Consider the following 22,346-nt stretch of genomic DNA (forward strand, 5'->3'; position numbering starts at 1 on the left):
TTTTTTTTTTTTTTTTTTTTTTTTTGAGACGGAGTTTCACTCTTGTTACCCAGGCTGGAGTGCAATGGCGCGATCTCGGCTCACCGCAACCTCCGCCTCCTGGGTTCAGGCAATTCTCCTGCCTCAGCCTCCTGAGTAGCTGGGATTACAGGCACGTACCACCATGCCCAGCTAATTTTTTGTATTTTTGGTAGAGACGGGGTTTCACCATGTTGACCAGGATGGTCTCGATCTTTTGACCTCGTGATCCACCCGCCTCGGCCTCCCAAAGTGCTGGGATTACAGGCTTGAGCCACCGCGCCCGGCAGATTTTTTTTTTTTTTTTTTTTTTTTGAGACGAAGTCTTGCTCTGTCGCCAGGCTGGAGCACAGTGGGGCAATCTCAGCTCACTGCAACCTCCATCTCCCGGGTTCAAGCTATTCTTCCGCCTCAGCCTCCGGAGTAGCTGGGACTATAGGTGCGTGCCACCACACCCGGCTAATTTTTGTATTTTTAGTAGAGACAGGGTTTCACTATGTTGGCCAGGATGGTCTCAATCTCTTGACCTCGTGATCCGCCCGCCTTAGCATCCCAAAGTGTTATGATTACAGGCTTGAGCCACCGCACCCGGCCATTTTTTTTTTCTCGAGTCGGAGTCTTGCTGTGTCGCCCAGGCTGGAGTGGGGTGGTGCGATTTTGGCTCACTGCAACCTCCGCCTCTCGAGTTCAAACAATTTTGCCTCAGCCTCGGAGTACCTGCGACTACAGGCATGTGCCACCACGCCTAGCTAACTTTTGTATTTTTAGTAGAGACTGGGTTTCACCATGTTGGCCAGGCTCGTTTTGAACTCCTGACCTCAGGGTGTCTGCGCACCTCGGCCTCCCAAAGTGCTGGGATTGCAGGTGTGAGCCACCACACCGAGCCAAAACAGGTTTTCTTCAGCACCAATTTAATCTCAGAAGCAGAGGTGAGCAGGGAAGATTGAAATTTAGCCGACGTTTGGAATTCTATCGAAGTAGATTGAATAATTAAGCCAGTAGTATCGGCTGGGAAAAGTGTGGAGAAATAGACAATCTGGGGACACCACTTTGAGCAAGTCGCCTTGATGACACCTCAATGTTTCAGTTTCCCTGTTTGAGCTATGAGAACGTTTCCCCCATTTCTCTGACATTCTGGCATTTTCCAATGATATTAGGCCGGTGGATCACAGTTAAAGGCACATCAACAAGCTCCCCCCCCCACCGCCCTTTTTTTCTGAGACAAGAGTCTTGCTCTATTGCCCAGGCTGGAGTCCAATGTCGTAATCTATGCTCACTGCAAGCTCCGCCTCCTGGGTTCAAGTGATTCTCCTGCTTCACCCTCCCAAGTAGCTAGGATTACAGGCGAGTGCCACCATGCCCTGCCATTTTTTTTTTTTTTATTTTTTTCTTTTTATTTTTTTTTTTTTTTTTTGCAGCACGAAAACATCAATAAGATTTTTTGTTGTTTTTATTTTTTTGTATTTTTAGTAGAAACGGGGTTTTGCCACGTTGCCCAGGCTGGTCTCAGACTCCTGAGCTGAGGTGATTCACCTGCTGCAATCTCCCAACGTGCTAGGATTACAGGCAGGAGCCGCTGCACCTGGCCAACAAGCGATTATCAGGGCTTATCAGAGCACATCAATAAGCTCGTTCAAACTTTTCCTAATAGCCCCGTAAAAATCTTGGGACATGAGATTAGTGTGTGTGTATTCTGAAATAATCCTCGATTGATCTAGTCCACTGCCCTCTTTTGAGGCTTTTGGAAACTTTCAGCAATCTTCTACTTCAAAAAAAATCAACCAAATCTGTCAGCGATTTTAACACTTTGAAGTTTCCAGGTTTTTATCTGTCAACACTTTCTTGTTCTTCTTTTTTGGTTCATTTAGTCATTCCAATCCATTATTTCCAAAGCATTCAATACATTATTTATTTAGTTTTTGTTTTCAGGCCAAGTTTTGTTTCTTGTTTCCCAGCCTGGAATGCAGTGGCACGATCTCAGCTCACTGCAACCTCCACCTCCCAGATTCAAGCGATTCTCCTGCCTCAGCCTCCCAAGTAGCTGGGATTACAGGCATGCACCACCACGCCCTTCTAAGTTTTTGGTATTTTTAGTAGAGACGGGGCTTCATCATACTGATCAGGCTGGATGGTCTTGAACTCCTGACCTCGGGTGATCCATCCACCTCAGACTCCCAAAGTGCTGAAATTACAGGCATGAGCCACAGCGCCTGGCCTCATTCAATACATTTTTATAAATAACAGTTGATATAAAAATCCATGTCAATAACCAGGTATCAGTCTGGGAAGTCTTTCTGGTAGAGGTGACATTCCACGAAGACTCCTTCTTAGGTACAAAGGGTGGGGGAAAGATTCCTGAATAATGTTGAAGAGGGAAACGATGCTAGCAGAGTCTCATAGGCATCAGCGATTATGAATTATAGAAGGGAAGAGAAGAGTTCAGAAGAGTTGATGGGGGCTGGGCATGGCGGCTAACGCCTGTAATCCCAACACTTTGGGAGGCCGAGGCGGGTGGATCACGAGGTCAAGAGATCGAGACCATCCTGGTCAACATGGTGAAACCCCGTCTCTACTAAAAAAAAAAAATACAAAAAATTAGCTGGGCATGGTGGCGCGTGCCTGTAATCCCAGCTACTCAGGAGGCTGAGGCAGGAGAATTGCCTGAACCCAGGAGGTGGAGGTTGCGGTGAGCCAAGATCGCGCCATTGCACTCCAGCCTGGGTAACAAAAGCGAAACTCCGTCCCCCCAAAAAAAAAAGAGGTTGAGACGGGAGGATCGCTCGAGCCCAGGAGTTTCAGACCAGCCTCGGCAACATAGCAAGACCCTGTCTCTACTTGAGAGAGAGAGACAGAGACAGAGAGAGAGGAGAGAGAGAGAGTTAGTTAAGGGGCCAAATTATGCAGGCTTTGTAGAACGGGTTAGGAAGTTGGGAATGTATTTTAAGGGTGGTAGGCGGAATTAAAGCAGGACACTGCTGTGATCTGAATTGCATTCTAAAAGCATCGTTCTGGCTGCCGTGTCAGAATTGGAGGGGAGAACTGGTAGGAAATATGGTTAGGGCATGAAGATGGACCTAGATGTCTAGATGTGTCACGTGGGCAAGTGAATGGATGAACACGCGACAGAGAGAGGGGAGGAGGGGTGGCCGGGCACCGGGGTTTATTGCAGTGATCCCAGCACTTTGGGAGGCTGAGGAGGGTGGAGGTCAGGATACTGAGACCAGCTTGGCCAGTATGGCGAAACCCCGTTACTAAAAATGCAAAAATTAGCCAAGCGTGGTGGCACACGCCTGTAGTCCCAGCTACTCGGGAGGTTGAAGCAAGAGAATCGCTTGAACCCGGGAGGCGGAGGTTACAGTGAGCCGAGACCACGCCGCTGCACTCCAGCCTGGGAGACAAAGCAGGACTCCGTCTCAAAAAAAAGGAAAGAAAGAGGGGACGGAGCCTGAACACTTAGAGGAACTGGATTTACCTAAGATGAGCAAACAGGTATCTGGAGAATTGTAAGCAGGGGCCCCTCTACTTCCCAACCTCCCTGGCCAAGTTTAAACTAAGCGCCTTTCCCAACCTGTTAGGGTTACCTCCGGGACTCCAGGGGGCGCTGCACCTCCTACGGCCCCTCTAGGCTCGACCTGCTCAACTCACTGACAGAGGCGGCCTCTCCCGCGGTAAAGAACGTGCGCGTGCGCTCTCCGGCCGGCAGGGGGCGCGCGTGCGCAGTCGGGACCCGGAGGGGCGCGCGCGGTAGCCGGCACCGGAAGCGTGCGGTTGCCATGTAATATCCTGGCCGCGCGGGCGCGCGAGCGGCTGAGGCGGCGCCTGGGCGGGCGCGGAGCTGGCGAGCGGGTGGTAGAGGCGGCGCCGACTGGGGCCGCTGAGGCGCGCGGAGGGTCTGCGGCGCCCGGGAGCCTGTCGCTGGCGCGGTCCGGGCGGTAGGCTCGGCGGCGGGCGGCAGCATGTCGGTGGCGGGGCTGAAGAAGCAGTTCTACAAGGCGAGCCAGGTGAGCGCAGGCCCAGGCGGGGCCTCGGGCTGTCCGGATGAGGGGTCGGGCCCGACCAGGCCCGGGAGGGGGCCGGGGGGACGGAGCTGCGGACGTTGGCGCCTGTACCCCGCCGGGTGGGCAGAGCGGGGGACGGAGGGGGACGACGAGGCGGCCCAGGCCCTGGTCGCCATGCGGGCTCCAGAAGCGGGGACAGAGTCCCTGGGGGGAGGGCAGAGGCACCCAGGGGCTGCCCAGGGACGCGGACCTCTCCCCCCTCCTCTCCCCTGTAAAGGCGGGGTGCGGGGACAGAAGGGGAAGCAAGGCGTCCCGAGGCTGTCCGCACAGGACTCTTGCCACATAACCCAGAGCCAGGGAAAAGTTGTGCTTAGAGCGGTTCCGTTCAGAAGCCTCTCGAGGGGCAAAGTGCCGACTTGAAAAGGTGGAGGGAGAAGCCAGTTTCCCCTCTCTGCCCCTCGGACCGCCAGTCCCTCTCCGCAGAGACAGGGACTGTCATCGACTCCGTGTGTCCCTTTCCTGAAATACGTGTGTGCCTCTGCTTTAGAAACACACGTACACTGGTAGCACACGCCGCGGAGTCCTGTGTGCTGTGTTTTTCATTGTACGTGTCTTGGAGATCACACTGGAGCGGGATTTCTCCGCCGCTGTCGGTACTGTTGGCATCTAGGGCTGGGTTGTTCTCCGTAGTGGGGCCATCCTGGGCACTGCAGGGTGCTGAGCAGCGCCCCGGGCCTCCACCCACTCCAGGCCAGGAGCGCCCCCCCAGTCGTGACAAACAAAAATTTCTTGAGATATCACCCTGTGTCCCCAGAGGAATAGAATCAGCATGCCCACTCCCCTTTTTTTTTTCCTTCCTTCCTCCTCCCCTCCCTCCCTCCCTGTCTCCTTGCCTCTCTTGCCTCTCTCCTCTCTTCCTTCTCTTCTTTCTTTCCCCCATCCCTTCCCTGTCCCCCAGGACTACTGCACTAGACCATACTCCGTACTTCTTGGATTTTTATTTATTTATTTATTTATTTATTTTTTTTTTGAGATGGAGTTGAGCTGTGTCACCAGACTGGAGTGTAGTGGCACAATCTGGGCTCACTGCGACCGCCGCCATCTGGGTTCAAGCGATTCTCCTGCCTCAGCCTCCCCAGTAGCTGTGACTACAGACATTCACCACCATGCCTGGCTAATTTTTGTAATTTTAGTAGAAACGGGGTTTCTCCATGTGGCCCAGGCTGGTCTTAAATTCCTGGCCTCAAGTGATCCGCCTTCCTCGCCTCGGCCTCCCATGGTGCTGGGATTACAGGTGTGAGGGACCCTTCCTGGCCTACTTAGATCTTCTTAATGGGTACATTGTATTTCATTCCATGACCTGTACCGTAATTTATTTAACCAGTTGTCAGTTGACAGGTATTTCCCTTGTTTCCCGGAATTTTCTGCTGCAGCGTTACTACATTGAATAGCCAGGGAATATCTTTGCTCACAGCGGGGATTAGTTTTATAGGATGAATTACCAGAAGTAGAATGCTGCATCCCAGCTTAAGTGCATTTGATATAGACACATAAACGGTTTTTTGGAAAGTCTAGGACCCATTGCTCATGAATCTGGTGAAAGGTGTGGGTCCACACTCTAGAAAACTGGGCACAGGTAAGATTCAGTTTGCAATTTTGAATCCGAGAAGCCTCAGATTTGGCCGGGTGCAGGGGCTCATACCTGTAATCTCAGCATTTTGGGAGGCCGAGGCGGGAGGATCACTTGAAGCCAGGAGTTTGAGAGCAGCCTGGGCAACATGGCAAAACTCCATCTGTACTAACAATACAAGAATTCTGTATTTTGTCTGTAATCCCAGCTACTCAGGAGGCTGAGGCAGGAGAATCTCTTGAACCCAGGAGGCACAGGTTACAGTGAGCTGAGATTGCACCACTGCACTCCAGCCTGGGTAACAGAGGGAGAGTCCAACTTGGGGAAAAAAAAAAGACAGGAAGCCTTGGATTGTTGACTCCTATTGGTCTGTGCACTGCAGGGTGAGGTGGTGTGGAATTTGTGTGGATGGACTCCCATGAGGAATGAGCAATGATCTTAGCAAATGCTTGGGCCAAGCTGGCAAACAGGGCTCTCTGCCCACAGTTTGGAGAGGCCCAGTGGGAGCAAAGAGAAATGAGTCCCCAGTAACACCCAGCTGGTACCTTTTGCCCCTAGAAAGGAAAAAGTAATGACCCTGCCAGGCAGTGTGGTTCACACCTGTAATTCCAGCACTTTGGAGGCTAAGGCAGAGGGATCCCTTGAGTTTAGGAGTTCAAGACCTACCTGGGCGATGTAGGGAGATCCCATCTCTACAAAATGTCAAAAACGTAGCCAGGTGTGGTGGTGTGGACTTGCGATCCCAGCTACTTGGGAGGTTGAGAGGCAGGAGGACCACTTGAGCCCAGCAGTTCAAGGCTACAGTATATTATGATTGCACCACTGCACTCCAGCCTGGGCAGCAAAGTGAGACCCTGTCTCAAAAAATATTAAAAAGTAACAACCCTAGTGGTTGTCTAGGTGTAGATACTTAGGGTCTATCCCTAGACCCCAGATGATGGTTAAACCCTGGAGAAAGATGTACCAAATGAAGTTTAGGATTGTTACTGAGAACAGCCTCACCCCCTCGCCCCAGCAGGTTGAAATCAGATAGCCTGGCCCTGGGTTAGACTTTGCCCAGCAGGCATCAGACCCTCACCTGCTTGATTAGAGCACCATAGAGCACTGCTCCCTAGCAAGAAAGATGTCCCCAGAGGTCTTGGAGGGATTCCTGGGCTACTTGGTTCCCTGCTATAAACATAGACAGGCCTCTGGAAGCCACCATCCCAACCCCCAGCGATCAGGGCCTGTGCCCATTTTGTCCTAAGCTGACACTCTCTTTGGAGGAACGAGCCAGGCCTCTCAGGCCAGCCACCAGGACTTTGTCTCTCTCTCGAGGGAAGCAGGATGACCTGCGTTCAGATCTGTGAATTGCGCCTTGAGGACTGGAAAGCACAGTGTGGTGTTAGCTGGGCGTAGGATTGCCTGTTTCTACATTCTGAGGCCTCGTCCCAAAGCGCGATCGCCACAGCCCACCCTTGGGGCTTTTGTCTTGGCCTCCTGGTCGATTCTGTGTTGTGTGGTGCCCTTAGGAGTCACCCTGGCTGCATTCTGTGCTCTTCTGTGATCATTGCTTTGATTTCTCCTGCATCTCAGCCGTTATCTGGACATATCCAACTATTTGTGTTTCTTTTCTCATTGTTAGTATAATAACTCTTTCACCCTCTCCTATGGCTTCAGAAGATGGTTGTCTAGTGAAAAATGGCATCTCTTCTTATGTAGTGATACCAGCATTAGAGTTCTCGCCACGTGAACAGGCAGTATGCTTTACACCAGTAGGTCTCAGCTGGTCTTGCTTATCTGGCCTGAGGGTAAAACATTCCCCTTTTTACACAGGATTTGGGGACATTTTTCTTTGCATAAAACAAGGCCAGTTTTGTCCTCCAGGGGACATTGACAATGTCTGGGACATTTTCGGTTGTCACAGCTTAGTGGGGGGCTGCTGACTACTAGTAGGTGGAGGTCAGATATGCCGCCCAGCATACTCGGGTGCCCAGGGCAGCATCTCCCCGGTGCCCCAGATGTCAATAGTGCCAAATTTGAGAAACCCTGCTTGGAGATTTGGGAAAAAATGAGGATAATTATAGCAAACCAAAGCAACAGAGAAACCCCGCTGGGCCATTCTTAAGATTTTCCTAGTTTCCTAAACATAGATAACCACATGTATACATAGGTTATTTAGTTATTTATTTATTTTTTTGAGACGCAGTTTCTCTCTTGTTGCCCAGGCTGAAGTGTAATAACGCAATCTCAGCTCACTTCCACCTCTGCCTCCCGGGTTCGAGCAATTCTCCTGCATCAGCCTCCTGAGTAGCTGGGATTACAGGCATCCACCACCAAGCCCAGCTAATTTTTTATATTTTTAATAGAGATGGGTTTTCTCCATGTTGGCTAGGCTGGTCTCGAACTCCTGACCTCAGGTGATCCGCCCACCTTGGCCTCCCAGAGTGCTGGGATTGCAGATGTGAGCCACCACGCTGGGCCCCATAGGTAGATATTTACCCAAGGTTACCCAAGGTCTAGCCTCCCCTAAGTCTTTAGAAAAACTACAGTGTCTTTTAGTATCTGGGCTTCCTTTTTAGAGGCGATGTAGATCCACTACACACATCTCATGTGTATTTGTGCAGCTTATCATATATACGTATCGTGACAACCGTATGTATTAATAAGCCTTCACAAGGTAAGCACCTATGCTGTAATTAACAGTGTCAGTTTTGTGTGATACAGTCTCTCTGGAATTTCCTTTACATATAGTGACAAGAACAAAGACTGAAAAATGGTTCACAGAGAAACACAGAACATATATGAATCTCAAAATAACCGTATATACTGCTGTATAGGGAACTATTTTAGAGGAAGCACACTTCACTGCTGCCCAAATGCCACCATCCATTTATGTTCCTCAGTGTGAACTTTTTTTTTTTTTTTTTGAGACTGAGTCTCGTTTTGTCACCAGGCTGGAGTGCAGCGGCGCAATCTCGGCTCACTGCAACCTCCGCCTCCTGGGTCCAAGTGATTCCCCTGCCATAGCCTCCCGAGTAGCTAGGACTACAGGTGTGTACCACCACACCCAGCTAATTTTTTTTTTTGTTATTTGTATTTTACTAGAGACGGGGTTTCATTATGTTGGCCAGGCTGATCTTGAACTCCTGACCTCTTGATCCACCCATCTCAGCCTCCCAAAGTGCTGGGATTACAGGCGTGAGCCACCACACCCGGCCTATTTTTTTATTTTTTAAAGACAGGATTTCACCATGTTGGTCAGGCTAGTCTTGAACTCCCGACCTCAGGTGATCTGCCCGCCTTGGCCTCCAAAGGGCTTGGATTACAGGCGTGAGCCACTGCGCCCGGCCACTGGCAGTTAATAGTTGATAGACACAGGCATCTGGGCTCCTGAAGGAGGCACACGCTCCCATCAGCGCTATCAGCCAGTGACAGCGCAGACCCCGTCCTCCTCACTCCTCCATTTGGCCAGCCTGGAGTGCAGTGGCACGATCTCAGCTCACTTCAACCTCCGCCTCCTGGGCTCAAGTGATTCTCCTGCCTCAGCCTTCCGAGTAGCTGGGATTACAGGCGCCCACCGCCACTCCCAGCTAATTTTTTTTTGTATTTTTTGGTAGAGACGGCGTTTCATCATGTTAGCCAGGATGGTCTCGATTTCCAGACCTCATGATCCGCCTGCCTCGGCCTCCTAAAGTGCTGGGATTACAGGCATGAGCCACCGCACCCGGCCCCAGAGACCGTTTCTATCACAACTTTGGGAGAGGATGCTCATAGCAGCAAGGAGATAGGGGCCAGGAATGATTGCCAAACATCCTGTAATGCATAGGGCAGCGTCCCCCTGCCGCAGAGAAAGAATTATCCAGCCCTAGTGCCAGCAGAGTCGAGCTTAAGAAACCCTGCTTTAAACCAGGTTCTGGACTCCACGCCTTCTCACAGTGTCCTTTTTATTATTTATTTATTTATTTTTTAAGATGGAGTTTCACTCTTGTTACCCAGGCTGGAGTGCAATGGCGCGATCTCGGCTCACTGCAACCTCCGCGTCCTGGGTTCAGGCAATTCTCCTGCCTCAACCTCCTGAGTAGCTGGGATTACAGGCACGCACCACCACGCCCAGCTAATGTTTTGCATTTTTAGTAGAGACGGGGTTTCACCATGTTGACCAGGATGGTCTCGATCTCTTGACCTCGTGATCCACCCGCCTCGACCTCCCAAAGTGCTGGGATTACAGGCTTGAGCCACCGCGCCCAGTCATTTTTAAATGGAGAAACAGAGGCCAGAAGGATAAGGGAGAGAGTGCTGGGAAGGATGAACTTCCTTTCCAGCAGGTGAGGCTGTGTTGTTGGTTCAGAGTTTCTGATCTCTCATTGTTGGTACCATAACAACCTCAGTAGGTTCCAGGCCAGTTCATCTCTTGGTAAAACCTTTCGGGAACTTGTTCAAAATTGGTTTGGGCTTGAGTGGGAAGTTTGTGAGTTTTTACTTCTTGTTATGGACTGCCCATGGACTGATTGAGAGCCGGAGCTGGGGAAGTTGAATCCATCTGGAAGAAAGCAGTAAAAGAAATAGCCATCCGTCTTGGTCCCATCTCCGTGGTCCCCTCCTTTCTGCCTGTGTGATGCCCACTCCCTCAAGAGCCTCCTGGCATCCACGCGCAGCTGGAATTGGGGAAGTAAGGGGGGCGAAAGGACGCCGCTCTCAGAAGTTCCCTTGGTGTGCGGGGTTTTGAGCGACGTTGTTTCCAGGCCTAAGCTGCTAACTGGCTTCCTGATAAATCTTGTGGCTGGGCTGTGTGAGATTGAGAGTGTAACTAGGGATAGAGCTGGCAGCTCCCTGGAATGCTGGGCTTTTTTTTGGCCTGAAAGAGGGAGAAGTTTTGAACATTTGAATGGAAAGATTGCTTCAGACTGAGCTAGGAGGAAAATTCCCGAGCATCACCTCCCATGGCGTTGAAATCTGTCTGGTGCTTCTTAGGCCCTGGGTTCGTGCCTAGGAGAAAGGAGAGGCCGGGGGGTTGGGAGAGGACCATCTGCTGGGGATCCTGGGCCCCACCTATTGGGGGGCTGTAGGTCAGAGTAAGCAGTGTCTGGGAACATGGCTGGTGTTTCAGAATGTCCATGATGCTGCTTGTTCTGACCTATCTTTATTATTTTTTTATTTTTTTGTAGAGACAGAGTCTCACCATGTTGCTTAGGCTGGAGGCTCCTTAAACCCCACCATTCCAGGTCTTGAACTCCTGGCCCAAGTGATTCTCTCTCCTTGTTCTCTCAAAGGGCTGGGATTACAGGTGTGAGCCACTGCACCCGGCTTATTTTGGTTTTTTAGATTCTGTGTTTTCGAGATGCACCCTTGTTCTGTCTCCCCTCCCTGACTGGAGTACAGTGGCGTGATCTTGGCTCACTGCAATCTCTGCCACCTAGGTTAAATGATTCTCCTGTCTCAGCCTCCTGAGTAGTTGGGATTACAGGTGCCTGCCACCATGCCTAGCTATTTTTAGTAGAGACAGGGCTTTGCCACGTTGGCCAGGCTGGTCTCGAACTGCTGACCTCAGGTGATCCACCCGCCTTAGCCTCCAAAAGTGCGGGGATTACAGGTATGAGCCACCGCCTGGCCCTGACCTCTTTTATAAAAACCTCACTTTGTGGGGCTACTCTTGGTTTTCCTACCCAACGTGCTTGACCTGTTAAGCCATGGACGCGGAATGATCTTAAAATACAAAAATACGGGGTTCATAACCCCTTTGCCTTGGCACAGATGTACACCCTTGTGCTGGGAGTGACAGGTGATTCAGAGGCCCTTTTGTGTGGGCTGGCCAGGGCCAGTGTTGGCCATTCAGAGGCTGTGTCCAGGACAAGGCCGGTGAGTCCAGCAGCTGCAGGCTGACCTCCGGAAGCCTCCTCTCCCTCAGGGAGTGCTGGCAGCAGATTTAGGAAGAGGCTTTGCTTTGTGATGTCCACGTATGATGGAAACGGGGTTAAGTCCAGTCTTTCAGGAAGCCCTGGTGATTGAGTCCGGGAATGTGTGGCATATGCTGGTGTGTGCCATAAGCCATTGGAGCTGGCCGCGTGGGGACCCTGGGCCACCCCTGGAAAGTCAGGGCTCACTCTCCCCACTCCCCTCTGTTTCTGGCTTGTAGGTGGGTGGAACTAGCAGCTGCGTGGAAGCCTGAGCTTCGTGCTGGCTGGGCTGTGCAGACACAAGTTAGAGACTGCCCTTCCCCTAAGGAAGCTGAAGGCTCCTTACACCCCGTTGCTCCCTGGGCCTGTCTGTGAAACCGGGCTCGCCTGGCCCCTTTCATAGGGTTGGCTGTTGGTGGCTGTGGGACACTTTGAAACCAAGCAGCATCCTGTGTTTTCCTATTCTTAACAAACCAGGACCCAAGGGGTCGTCAGACTCGAGTTTCTGCCACCCGCGACTGCTGTACATTAGGCCCCGGAAATCAAGCCAAGGGCTGAAAGTTCAGCCAAAAGTTCGTCTCTGACTCAGACTCCCGTGTTCACCAAAAACCAGCTGGGGCTCCATGGGTGCCGATTGCCCTGCTTGCTTATCTGGGTGTGTGTTACAGCCCAGCCCTGCAGTACTTAATTGTATTCCGGGTGCCCCAATAACAGCCTGCGAGGTGAGGTGTCTCACCTTACCCCGCTCAGTTGAAGAAATCGAGGGCTGGCACATTTTGAGACCCCAGACCTATCAAGCGCACAGAGAACATGACACTGCTCCCCCTGACCCTGGCTGCCCAGGGGTGGCCGCAGTCGAGTGTGCAGTCTGCCTGAGGCCTGAGCTGGCTGCTGGGCTCCTCGGGGGTCCCTGTGTCTGTTGCATTTTTTCCTCAGAGGAGAAACCTGGGGGTTGAGGCCTGTCCCGCTCAGAGCTGCCGGTGTCTCTGTGTCCAGTGGACTTTGATCCAGGCACCTAGGGTCCCGCCAAGCCTTCGTGGCTGCCTCAGCCCTTTTCCTCCTCTGCGATTGTCCCCAGTGTTTTGAAACTGATGTGATCTGGGGAAACGTGTTTAATTTGGAGCACGCTGCCAGTAGGATTTGGGAGGCAGCCTCAGACAGAGCTTGAAAGAGGAACACAGAGCGGCCCCCATGTCTGCTTTCCAAGCCCCCGAGGTCTCTAAGCACTGGCAGGGTTGGATGGGGAAGGTTTCAGGCTGCCTGGCCTTTTTGTTTGGGGGATGGGGCAGGGTGGGTGTCAGGAGCTCAACTGTCCCTGGATGCCTTGCAGCCTGCCTGGAGCTCTCCAGCTCTAATGGCCTTTTAATGTGTGAGCTGAAGGGTCTGGGGGCGGTCTCTTCTGGTTCTTTTTCAAAACTGCCCCTGGAAAGCAGGATGGAAGAATGTGGCAGCCAGGCTGAGTGGGCTTCCCTCTCCCCATCCTGTCTGCCTCTTCTCTCTCTCTCTGTCTCTCTCTCCCTCCCCTCATTCTTCCCCTGTCTTTCTCTGTCTCTCCTTTCTTCTGCCCCTTCCCCTCTTCTCCCTCTCTCTCTCCTCTCCCCGCCTCCTTCCTGTGTGTCTGCCTGCCTGTCTGCCCCCTCTCTCTCTCTCTCTCTCTCTCTCTCTCTCTCTCTCTCTCTCTCTCGCCTTTTGCAGGGATGGATTTGGCAAGCACTTTTCCTGAGCACTGCAGCTTGGGTGCATTTCTGCTCATTTCCTGTTGAGCCGTACCCAGGGCTCCCTGAACTCAGGCTCCAGGAAGACGGCCCTATCTTTCTTTTCCTCTCCTCTCCTAGAAAAACCTGCTGACCAGGCCCTGAGAGTGGAGTCACGGGGAGACTTCCTCACCACAGCGGGAAAATAGATGGACCGTTTCCTCCGCTGGACCTGACTCAGCAGTGGTCCACTGCCTGGGAGAGGGCTCCCGCCTGGCGCAGGGAACAAAATACCCTTTTGGGGGGGGTCATGCCTCGTGACGCGGTCTGTGGGGGCAGTGGTCATGGTAGATACTCAGCATCCAGACGGCATCGAGGGCATGGGGGGAGTGGGCTGACTCCCCTCCGCAGGCCAGGAACATGCATCTCCTGTGCCCTGATGTTGGAGTGGTCAGATTCCCGCAGGGTTGCAGGCAGATGGGGATGATTATTTCGTTGCCTTTGCTACTGGATTATGAGCCACTGCGGCCAGAGCCAGGCATTTCTGCTCATTGCTGCATCCTCAGTGTTTGGTTTAGTGGCTGGCCTACCCCAGGGAGCCGGGGCGGCCACCCCAGCGGATGGCCGCCTGTCGGGTCGGTGTGAGCACGCCCTAGAGGAAGAGGAGAAGCACATCCCCACCTGGCTTGGGGTACAGTTCAAGCTCTCAGGAGGCTTTCAGGAGCTTCTGGAGCCCCCGCCTTGGTCCCAGCTTTAAATGCTACTCTTTCCCTGCATGGGGGGGGACTCACATAGTCAGCTCTGCCCTGCGTGGGTCCCTCTACTCTCCTGCCTCCTGTGCATGTCACCGGCCTCTCCTACCTCCCAACCCGGCTCCATTCTCTCCATACTTCTTGTTTGTGCTATAACACGTGTTTCTGTTTCCCCTCATCCTTGGCATCTTCCAGGGCCGCATGTGGGTGAGTTCTCAGCCCTTGGAGCATCTGGCCTGTGGTCCCCACCGACACGCCGGTCCTTGTGTGAGCTACTCTTCTCCCATCAGATGGCAACTCCTGAGGGCTGGGCTGTGCTTGGGCATCTGTGACAGGCCATGGCCTGCTGGGCACTGGCCTCCTGACAAGGTCATCAGAGATTTACCCAGCAGAGGCTGAGTGGGGGCTCATTCTCAGAGTTGGGGGGCTGTCCTCTACAGGGCCCTGCATTGTTCCTGGTGGTGACTCAGCAGCAGCCCCCGGTCCCCCGGCCAGGCATCTGACCAGGCCGTGTCAGAGCACCAGGGAACCAGGTAAGGCCTTGGAGAACTCGGAAACAGGTCTGACTGGTCTGAAAAGCCAACAGCTCAGAGAGTGTTTCGTGTGGTTTAGGGTGTGTGTCCAGCTCCAGGGCTGCAGCTGAGAGTCACCTGAACTTGGCCGGGTCAGAGGGGCCTGAGCGTGTCACAGGTGGTCTCTGACCTGGAGCCTGCACGAGCAGCGTCCTGAGGAAGCCAAGCCTAGGCCCCTTGATCCAGGCCAGGCCCAAATGTACCTGTTGCTGCCTGGCCGGGCCAGTCTGCGCAGAGTTGGTGGTTCCCTGGCTTGAATTCGTTCCCAAGCGAAACCACTCCCGGCCTCCAGAAACCAGCTCTCCAGCCCTGTTGACCATTCGTAGGGCTTTCGCTGTGGCTGGGCCTGGCCACCTGTCCTGCAGCTTCCTCTCTGGCCTCCATGCCCAGGTGCTGTGGTGACTTCCCTCTGATTGCCACAGTCCACAATCGGCCCTGCGGCTCCTCCCACTTCTTCCTGTGGATGGCCCCTTCTGTCTTGAAGTCTGCGACCTGTCCTGTGCATCCGCCGCCCCTCTCTGTATCTGCCTTCCAAGCCTGTGTCCCCTTCACCCCTTTCAGACGTGAAACTCCCATGACTCGCAGACTGCAGCACGCAGCCGGCAGCGGTGATGCCCTGAACCAACAGCCAGGTTTATCACCTGCCGCCTGTCCTTCAGCTTGAACTCCAACTGACTCGGCCTCTTTCCTCTTAAATTGGCTTACTTTTTTTTTAAATTTAATTTTCCCATGATCTTCAAAGCAATTGGCTCACTTTTAAAATTTATTTTAAAAGAGATTGTGGTATTTTTCCTTGCTATCAATAGCAGTAATTGGAATAGGCTGGACATGATGGCTCACCCTTGTAGTCTGAGCACTTTGGGAGGCCGAGGCAGGTAGATCACGAGGTCAGGAATTTGAGACCAGCCTGGCCAACATGGTGAAACCCCGTCTCTACTAAAAATACAAAAATTAGCCTGGTGTGGTGTGCGCATCCGTAGTCCCAGCTACTTGAGAGGCTGAGGCAGGAGAATCGCTTGAACCCAGGAGACAGGTTGCAGTGAGCCGACATAGCACCACTGCGCTCTGTTTCAAACAAAAAAACCCAAACAAACAAAAAACCCAGGGAACCTGGATTTACTGGAATTATAAATACAACAGCAACAAAACAATGGAATAAAATCTTCCTGGCTACCCCACCCTTGAGCCTGAGGTGTGTGCTCTTAGGAAAGAGCTGTTCAGGCTGGACGCAGTGGTTCACACACCTGTAATCCCAACACTTGGGAGACTGAGGCAGGAGGATTGTTTTAGCCCAGGTGTTCAAGCCCAGGTGGGCAACGTGATACCTTGTCTGTACAAAAAATGAAATTAGCCAGTCGTAGTGGTGCACATCTATAGTCCCAGCCACTTGGGAGGCTGAGGTGGGAGGATCACTTGAGTCCAGGAATTCAATGAGCTGTGATCATGCCACTGCCTTTCAGCCTGGGCAACAAAGCAAGACCCTGCCTAAAAAAAAAAGTCTATGCTTTAGCAGTGCCCACCTGGAAGTTCCTCTTTGTCATAATCAGAAATACGGAAGGGGAATTGCAGCAGAGTTGGTTTCTCACCACATGATTCGTGTGCCTTGTGCCTGTGTTAGCTGCCACGCTGTGGGACACGTGGCCCCATGGAAAGCATGTTGCCTTTTCCCCTGAGGCCTGCTGCCATGCCCTGTGCATCCTCGTCTCTCTCGTAGGATTGGGGGACCCTGCACACTACGATTCAGGCTCAGGAGCAAGGGCTGATGGGCTGGTAACAACCAGGTCCTGAATGCCTGCCGGGGGCAAGGCATGGAGGCTGGAGACCCTGCACTCGGCATTCTTAGGGAGTTGAACTCCCCAAACATCGCTGGGCATGGTGCCACACGCCTGTAATCCCAGCTCTTAGGGAGGCAGAGGTGGGAGGAGAGCTTGAGTATGGGAGTTTGAGGCCTGCCTGGGCAGTATAGTAAGACCCTCTCTCCAAAAAAAAAAAAGTAAAAAAAGAAATTAAAAACAAAAAAAGATGAGTTTCCAAACATCACCTTAGCAGTAATGCAGATGTCTTCCTCCTGCACACGCCATCCAGCCCAGCATGCTGGAAGCAGAACTGCTGACTGATGATTTTGCTGCTGTCATTTAGGGACTCTGCCTCAGCACTAAGCGGAGGCTCTTATTCTCAGGAAGCCCCTGCGGAAGGAAGCCCTGGGAACTTTCTGCCCCCAACCACCCGCCACCACCCCCTGCCACCCGCCTCCGTGGGTTGAGGCCCCACGGCTGACTCAGACAGGCATCCATCAGCCTAACAGCCTCACTCATCAGAGTCCCAATTGTTTGAAATGGATGGGCAGCCCCGGCCCTTCAAGGCCAGCCTTTGTGACTCAGAAGAGGGCAGCCCAGGGACCTGGGATGGAATTTCTCCATCCCCTAACCCTCGCCCACCCCAGCATAGGATCTTCATCTCCTCTCGTGAGGCCTCCGATGGTTTTCTCTGAGGCTGGGAATCATTGCTATTATTTTAGGAAGGAAGAATAGCCCCAGAACTGCAGAGTGAGTCTCTTGCTTCTTGCTTACTCTTGTAAAGTCAGCATTTCACCCATGAGGAGCCTTGGAGCTTCCGGACCCCCAGCCGAGTGCAGCGTGGGTGTCTGGGAGGTATGTGCTGCCCACTGCAGGGCTGGCTCAGAGGCTGCTGGAATGCTGCGCTGTGGGTCGTTGTGCTCCCCCAGCTTTTACATTTTTATTTCATACTTGCAGAGTCGTGTGTATTTTTCCAGTGTTCTCCCATGCCCAGTCTTCCCACAGCAGCCTCCCCAGCCAGCCCCAGAGCATCCTGCACCTGCCAGCAGGAGGCACCAGCAGGGCCCTCTGTTGAATGGGGTCCCTGTGGCACCTCTGGACTGGCTGGGGGATCCGTAGCGGGCAGCTGCACAGCCAGGGACGGCCTCTGGGGCCTGGAAGGAAGGGGTGCTACTGGGAGGGAGGGCAGGAGAAGGATCTTCAGTCTACCTGCCACAATCACGTTTCTGGAGCCCAGGAGTCCCCTCGGCTGTCGGGGGAGCCGGGGGAAGTAGCTTCCTTCCAGGAGGGGTTGCCTCTTACTGGGTTCAGAACATGTTCCCCGGGCCGCATACTGTTCAGCACCAATGTGTGGCACAGGGCACATCCCTTGTTCAGGCACCTCATGAAGGTCATATCATAAAGGGTTTCAGATATAGAAAGACACCTAAGAATGACCAGCTGATGACCAGATGCACACCACCCCACCCAGATGAAACCAGAGCAGGACAGACACACCTTTACCGAGTGTGGGTTCACCACGCCGACATGTGCGGTGTTGCGCTGTCTACACCTCCTGTCAACAGGATCACATGGTTTCTTGTACTCTACTTTTTTTTTTTTTTGAAATGGAGTCCCGCTCTGTCACAGTGGCACGATCTCAGCTCACTGCAACCTCTGCCTCCTGTGTTCAAGCAGTTCTTCTGCCTCAGCCTCCCGAGTAGCTGGGATTATAGGCACATGCCACCATGCCCAGCTAATTTTTGTATTTTTAGTAGAGACGGAATTTTACTGTTTTCGTCAGGCTGGTCTCAAACTACTGACCTTGTGATCTGCCTGCCTCAGCCCCCCAAAGTGCTGGGATTTCAGATGTGAACTTTTTTTTTTTTTTTTTTTTGAGAGGGAGTTTCTAGGCTGGATTGCAATGATGTGATCTCGGCTGACTGCAGCCTCCGCCTCCTGGGTTCAAGTGATTCTCCTGTCTCAGCCTCCTGAGTAGCTGGGATTACAGCCACCACACCTGGCTAATTTTCATATTTGTAGTAGAGATGGGGTTTCACCATGTTGGCCAGGCTGGTCTGGAACTCCTGACCTTAGGTCATCCGCCTACCTCGGCCTTCCGAAGTGCTGAGATTACAGGCATGAGCCACCACGCTTGGTCACTTGTACCCTACTTTTTAGACGGAACACTGCTTGGCTTGTGAGTACTGGTTCACACTGACACAAGGCTCTGCTCGCGTCCACAGCTGCGTGGCTTTCCCCCATGATTATTCCACAGCATGGCTATCTGTTATCCGGCCTGTGAACATTCAGAGTCTCCAAGTTTCTGCATTTTCGCAGACCGTGACAGTGAGCAATCCCCTGCGGCATGCGTCTGAGAGCCTCTCCAGTGCGGTACTTTGCTTAATATGACCATCTACTGTAGTGCTTGTTGACTTTGCCCGTGAATAGCCACTGCACTCCAGCCTGGGCAACACAGTGAAAACCTGCCTTAAAAAAAAAAAAAAGAAAAGAAAAATAGCCACACAGGTTTCCAGTGGTCCTAGCCTGGAAGAAACAACCTGTGCAATTTGCGTGGCCAAAAGTCTTGGACCCGAGGCTAGCAGTATCATGTGTTGCGCACATGTAAAGTGTGTTAGTTCAGCTCTCCTCTGCTGCTGTATGTGCCTGGGGGCTTCGACCAGGAAGCCCAGCGGGTGGGGAGGAGGCTCCCAGCTCAGGGTTAGCTCTGTGTGGTCTGGAGCGGGATGACCTGGGGGCCTCCTGCACCATGAGCTCCGAGGACTTCGCTTCTGCTGGGTGTCCTCACCAGCGTAGCTTCCCCGCCAACCTGTAGATTCCTCCAGAGCCTTGTTTTCAGTTTTGCTGTGCACAGTGAGGCCGTGCTGGCAGAAGGCACCTAGCACCCAGCCTAGTTGCCGAGGGCAGCTCAGGCCAGCATGCACGACCCGTCCCCATTCCTCATGCGCTCCCTGTGCAGATTCACCTACTTGCTAACATTTATTTGTAGCTCCAAATCATTCCTTTTGCAGTCATGTGCAGGCAGGTGCAGAGCAGCAAAAAATTTGTCACCTGGCACGTATGTTCCTAGCTGAGGTCAAACAAAGCGATGCTACCTTCTCCTTGATTGGCGCCACGTTTCTCTCATTTTTGTGGATTTTGTTGGTGATCTCGCTGTTGAGAATGGCCCCCGCATCATGCAACAGCACTGTCTCAGTTCCTCAGTGCTGGGAGGCTGGGATGAGCCTCACGGAGAAACCACGTGTGACAGCAGCTTTGCTCAGGCAGGAGCGATCGCGCTGTGTCCATGAGTTCAGTGTGGGTGAGTCACAACAGAGATGAACTAAGGAAGTGCATAAAGGCTGGGTCCAGCGGCTCACGCCTGTCACCCTGCACTTTGAGAGGCCGAGGCAGGAGGATCGCTTGAGCCTGGGAGCTTGAGACCAGCATGGGCAACAAAGTGAAACCCCATCTCTACAAAAATACAAAAAAAGAAAATTAGCTGGGTGTGGCAATGCATGACTGTAGACCCAGCTACTCGGGAGACTGAGGCAGCAGGATTGTTTGAACCTGGGAGGTCAAGGCTTCAGTAAGCCATGATCACGACATTGTACTCTAGCCTGGGCAACAGAGCAAGACCCTGTCTCAAAAAAAAAAAAAAAAAAAATAGCCAGGCGTACTGGCTCACGCCTGTAATCCCAGCATTTTGGGAGGCTGAGGCTGGTGGATCACTTGATGTCAGGTGTTCAGGACCAGCCTGGCCAACATGGTGAAACCCCATCTCTACTAAAAATACGAAATTAGCCAGGTGTGGTGATGTGCACTTGTAATCCCAATTACGCAGGAGGCTGAGGCTGCAGAATCACTTGGACCTGGGAGGCGGAGGTTGCATTCAGACAAGATTGCGCCACTGTCTACTGTCCTCCAGCCTGGGTGACAGAGTAAGAATCTGTCTCGAAAAAAAAGAAAGAAAGAAAGACTGTTCCCTTACGTGGCAAAGGAGACTTTGCAGATGGAGTGAAGGATACGGACCTGGGGGTGGGAGATGGTCCTGGCTTATGCTCGAGGGCCCAGTCTCATCAGAAGGCAGAGCGCCATCCCCTGCTATGGTCAGAGGGAGCTGAGACAACCGAAGAGAGAACAGAGGTAGCTGCTGAGGGGCCGGCGCCTGCTAGCTCTGACAGTGGAGGAGGGGGCAATGAGCCAGTGGATGTGTGTGGCTTCTGGATGCTGGAAAAGGCAGGAAAGCCCTAGAACCCCCAGAAAAGAGTGCAGCTTGCAGCATCTCAATCTTAGCCCACTGAGATCTCTGTCAGGGTCTGACCTAGTGAAGACTTTGTGTTGCTTTAATGTATCGTTGAAGACGCGTGTGTGGCTATAAGTTACTAGGTTTGTGGCAATTTGTTATGGTGGTGACAAGAAACAGAGGTCCACACTGTCTGAAGCCTGTCGTCATTATGGTTTTCAGATAGAGAGAGGCAGCGGGGAGACAGAGGCAGAGGGGAGACAGAGGGGCAGTGGGGAGACAGAGAGGGGCAGGGAGGAGACAGAGAGGGGCAGGGAGGAGACAGAGAGGGGCAGGGAGGAGACAGAGGGGCAGGGAGGAGACAGAGGGGCAGAGGGGAGACAGAGAGGGGCAGGGAGGAGACAGAGGGGCAGAGGGGAGACAGAGAGGGGCAGGGAGGAGACAGAGGGGCAGAGGGGAGACAGGGGCAGAGGGGAGACAGAGTTGTTTTGTCCTGTGTTAGCTCTTATCCCTGAAATCAACAAGAAAATTGGACCGATTCACTTTGCCAGGTTGGCTTCAGCTGCCCTGCTAAGAGCTGGGGTTCTATCCAGCCTTCCTTGGTTGTGATGCACAGAAGATTAGTTCTGTGGAACTAATTTTCAATTCCACAGAAGTTGTACCCTGGTCTCTGGATTCCCACCTTGGTGACTTAAAAGCTAGTGGACTGACAGAAAATTTGGTCCCTGGCCGGGCGTCGTGGTTCAAGCCTGTAATCCCAGCACTTTGGGAGGCTGAGGTGGGCAGATCACAAAGTCAAGAGATAGAGACCAGCCTGCCCCACGTGAAATCCCATCTCTACTAAAAATACAAAAATTAGCCAGGCGTGGTGGTGCTCACCTGTAGTCCCAGCTACTCGGGAGGCTGAGGCAGGAGAATTGCTTGAACCCGGGAGGTGGAGGTTGCAGTGAGCTGAGATTGTGCCACCATACTCCAGCCTGGCAACAGAGTGAGCCTCTGTCTCAAAAAAAAAAAGAAAAGAAAATTTGATTGCCATTATTTAACTTGGATTTTGAAAACTGGCCACTTGTTCAGGTTTTCACAGAACATACTATTGCTCTTCTAAGGCTGAGGGTGCCATGTACCCTGGAAACACCAGTGCAGATCATGTTCAAAACTACCGACTGTCCTACAGGCGATTGACAGTTCCTGAGTTTGGCAGCGTGTTTTTTCTGATTCAGGAGCCTGGAGCCCACACCAGATGCCCGCCCATGACACCCTCCCACATCTTTAAAATGGGTACTTCTGAACCTTGTCCTGGGCTTCTGTTTCCAGGCCAGCGTCCCTGCTGCAGGCCCCGTGTCTCCCCTTCCTGCCTTTCCTCATGCCGTGCCCATCTCTCCTGCATATACCCAGATCCCACCCATCCTTCAAAGCCCCCGTCCGTGGCCGCCTCCTTTGTTGCTTGCCCTGGCTTGCGCCCTGCAGGCCTCCTGTTTTAGGGCTCTGTGTTCCTGTGTGTGTGTGTGAGCCTGCGTCATGCATCTCTCTTTTTCCACTGTACCTGGCACAGATACACACACATTGAGCTTGACTGGGACCTTAGTGATGGCTCCAGACCAGGGTTTTGAAGGATGGGTAGAATTTGGATACAGGAAGAAGCAAGGAAAGAAGGGAGCATTTCCAGTGCAGGGAGAGAGCCCTGCCCTGGGCATCCCCTAGGCGGGTGTTGGAGGGAGGGCCCCAGCAGCGTGGGTCTGCCCTGCCCTATCTTTCTCCTCCATCCTGAGCCCAGGCACCATCCAT

General features: G+C 52.8%; 1 protein-coding gene across 1 annotated transcript in view; it reads left to right on the plus strand.

Annotated features, from left to right (window-relative positions):
• Window positions 1–3,771: 3,771 nt before the first annotated feature.
• The window catches only part of SH3GL1 (SH3 domain containing GRB2 like 1, endophilin A2), a 37,398-nt gene continuing 18,823 nt past the window's right edge, over window positions 3,772–22,346 (plus strand). Inside the window, exon 1 of the mRNA XM_032252219.1 lies at window positions 3,772–4,019. Within this exon, the coding sequence (XP_032108110.1) occupies window positions 3,975–4,019 (45 nt within the window). The 5' untranslated portion in view covers window positions 3,772–3,974. The remainder of the gene's footprint in view (window positions 4,020–22,346) is intronic.

Source organism: Sapajus apella, unplaced genomic scaffold, assembly GCF_009761245.1.
Source record: "Sapajus apella isolate SASKATOON/1434 unplaced genomic scaffold, GSC_monkey_1.0 scaffold77, whole genome shotgun sequence".
Lineage (NCBI taxonomy): Eukaryota > Metazoa > Chordata > Mammalia > Primates > Cebidae > Sapajus > Sapajus apella.